Consider the following 2,196-nt stretch of genomic DNA (forward strand, 5'->3'; position numbering starts at 1 on the left):
GCTGTAAGGCATTCTCTGAGAATATTTTTACCTGAAGGTACCTTGTAATATAGTTAACATATATTTTTGGCATTTTTTAAGATCGGGGAAAATATATAAAGTATATATTTATATGAAATAGTTTTATTTTGCAATTCAACTTCTTGCTCTTTATATTTTTGACATTTTAATCATTCTGACCTGTTTGCAAATTTTCATTCTTTAAATCTTTTTATAAACAGATTTCTAACTAAAGATGCAACTTGTGCAAACACGGTGCTAATAATGGCTTTATTACTTGTTCTTATAGCTAATGTTTTATTGTCAGGACTCTACAGATACATCAGAACTAAACAGTTTTACTGAATAAAGCTGCAAATACAAAAGCTTCAAACCAGTAACTTAAATTCAGCTTTTATCATGGTAAATAGAGCTGGAGTTTTAAAAGATCCTATCTTTCTGATGAATAAGAGTCGAGACTTTTTTCAAACAGAAAGTTTGACTTTATTATATATATAAAAAAGAATAATTGTAAAATCCTACAGCTATGTACACATTTATGTACACAGTATGAAACCTGCCACATGGGGTTATATACAGAGGATGGTTCTGGTTCAGGTCCACGACCAGGTGAGGAGAGTTTAACCTGAAGGTGTGCTGCTGCGCTCTGATTGGCTGAAATCAGTTCTTTTACATAGTCTGTCCCTCTGAGACATGTCCAGAGACGTCTCAGAAGTCTGCGTCCAGTCTGAAGGTGTTATCTGTTGGTCCAGACATGACCCCCATCCTCTGGTACTCCCCGACCCGCTTCTCAAAGAAGTTGGTCTTTCCCTCCAGAGAGATGTTCTCCATGAAGTCGAAGGGGTTCTCCACCCGGTAGATCTGCAGGGACAGCACAAACCATGCGTTCAGAGGCTCCTGAAGGCTGAGATCAATCAAACAAGGTGTGTGAGTGGGCGGAGCCTCGGATTCTGTCCTTACCTTAGAGAAGCCGAGCTCCAGCAGCAGCCTGTCGGCCACGAACTCGATGTACTGCTTCATCATGTCACAGTTCATCCCGATCAGCTTCACGGGCAGAGCTTCGGTCAGGAACTCCTGCACACACACAGCTGTCAGTCAAACGCTTAGCCCCGCCCCCATCCATACATGACACTAGACCCACCTGCTCGATCTCCACGGCGTTCCTGACGATCTTGGTGACGGTTTCTGACGACGGCTTGTTCACCAGGTGTTTGAACATCAGACAGGCGAAGTCACAGTGCAGACCCTGAACGCAACACAAACASCTGWTTGAAGCGTCTGCAGAGAACACCTGATATCCAGGTGTGGAGCGGCCTTACCTCGTCTCTGCTGATGAGCTCGTTGCTGAAGGTCAGACCGGGCATCAGGCCTCGCTTCTTCAACCAGAAGATGGAGGCGAACGAACCGGAGAAGAAGATCCCCTCCACAGCAGCGAACGCCACCACCCGCTCTCCTGTGGACCATCATCATCATCACCTGGTTCTACTCTGCAGAACTACTGTGATGTCACAGTGGGCGGGGCTTACCGTAGGTGGCGTTCTTGTTCCCTATCCAGTTGATTGCCCAGTCGGCCTTCTTCTTCACACACGGCAGAGTCTCGATGGCGTTGAACAGGTATTCTCTGAGGGTCATTGAACACATCGTCAGACAGGTCACCAGTACCGGCAGCTAGGGCTGAAACGATTCCTCGAATAATTCAATTATAATAACTCAAATTTCAAAAAGTCAAATTTATCTGCCCCGAAACTTCATAAAAAAAAAAAAAAACCAACACACACTGTTAAAATCAGCGCACTTTTGTCCGCCCAGAATGTTATTTGTGTTACACACAATGCTATGAAGTTAGCGCTTCCGCTAACAGTTATGGTGTGTTCACACCAAACGTGATTTCAACTTCAAAATCACAGCCAACGCTGAAGTTGGACGCTTGTGCACTTTGAGGTCAGACGTAGGTCAGCTCTTGAAGCGCTGCACGGCAACAGCCTCCCCGCCCCTCCCTCCTCTGTCGGGCTCTGTTTAATGTCGGACGAGGAAGTGGCTTTGCTTTACTTACAGAGAGCAAGTTCATCAGATAATTAATTCATAATTAATTCACCAGATAATTCAGAGTAGAGGCTCACAGCTCGCTTTCAGGACTATTTTTCCAGTCTGATGAGTCGCTGCAGGCACTCGATTTCAGCTAAAGAGCTCCTCTCC

The 2,196-nt window shown here is 44.8% G+C and overlaps 1 protein-coding gene across 2 annotated transcripts in view; it reads right to left on the bottom strand.

Moving 5' to 3' along the window:
• Window positions 1–459: 459 nt before the first annotated feature.
• Window positions 460–2,196, bottom strand: part of rrm2 (ribonucleotide reductase M2 polypeptide) — a 7,543-nt gene continuing 5,806 nt past the window's right edge. For both annotated transcript variants that reach the window (XM_014026478.1, XM_014026479.1), the window contains 5 exons: window positions 1,527–1,621; window positions 1,320–1,453; window positions 1,142–1,246; window positions 961–1,074; window positions 460–861 (listed from right to left, as the gene is read on the bottom strand). In XM_014026478.1, the coding sequence (XP_013881932.1) occupies window positions 709–861; window positions 961–1,074; window positions 1,142–1,246; window positions 1,320–1,453; window positions 1,527–1,621 (601 nt within the window). In that variant the 3' untranslated portion in view covers window positions 460–708. The remainder of the gene's footprint in view (window positions 862–960; window positions 1,075–1,141; window positions 1,247–1,319; window positions 1,454–1,526; window positions 1,622–2,196) is intronic.

This window comes from Austrofundulus limnaeus, unplaced genomic scaffold (genome assembly GCF_001266775.1).
Source record: "Austrofundulus limnaeus strain Quisiro unplaced genomic scaffold, Austrofundulus_limnaeus-1.0 Scaffold557, whole genome shotgun sequence".
In the NCBI taxonomy this organism is placed as follows: Eukaryota; Metazoa; Chordata; class Actinopteri; order Cyprinodontiformes; family Rivulidae; genus Austrofundulus; species Austrofundulus limnaeus.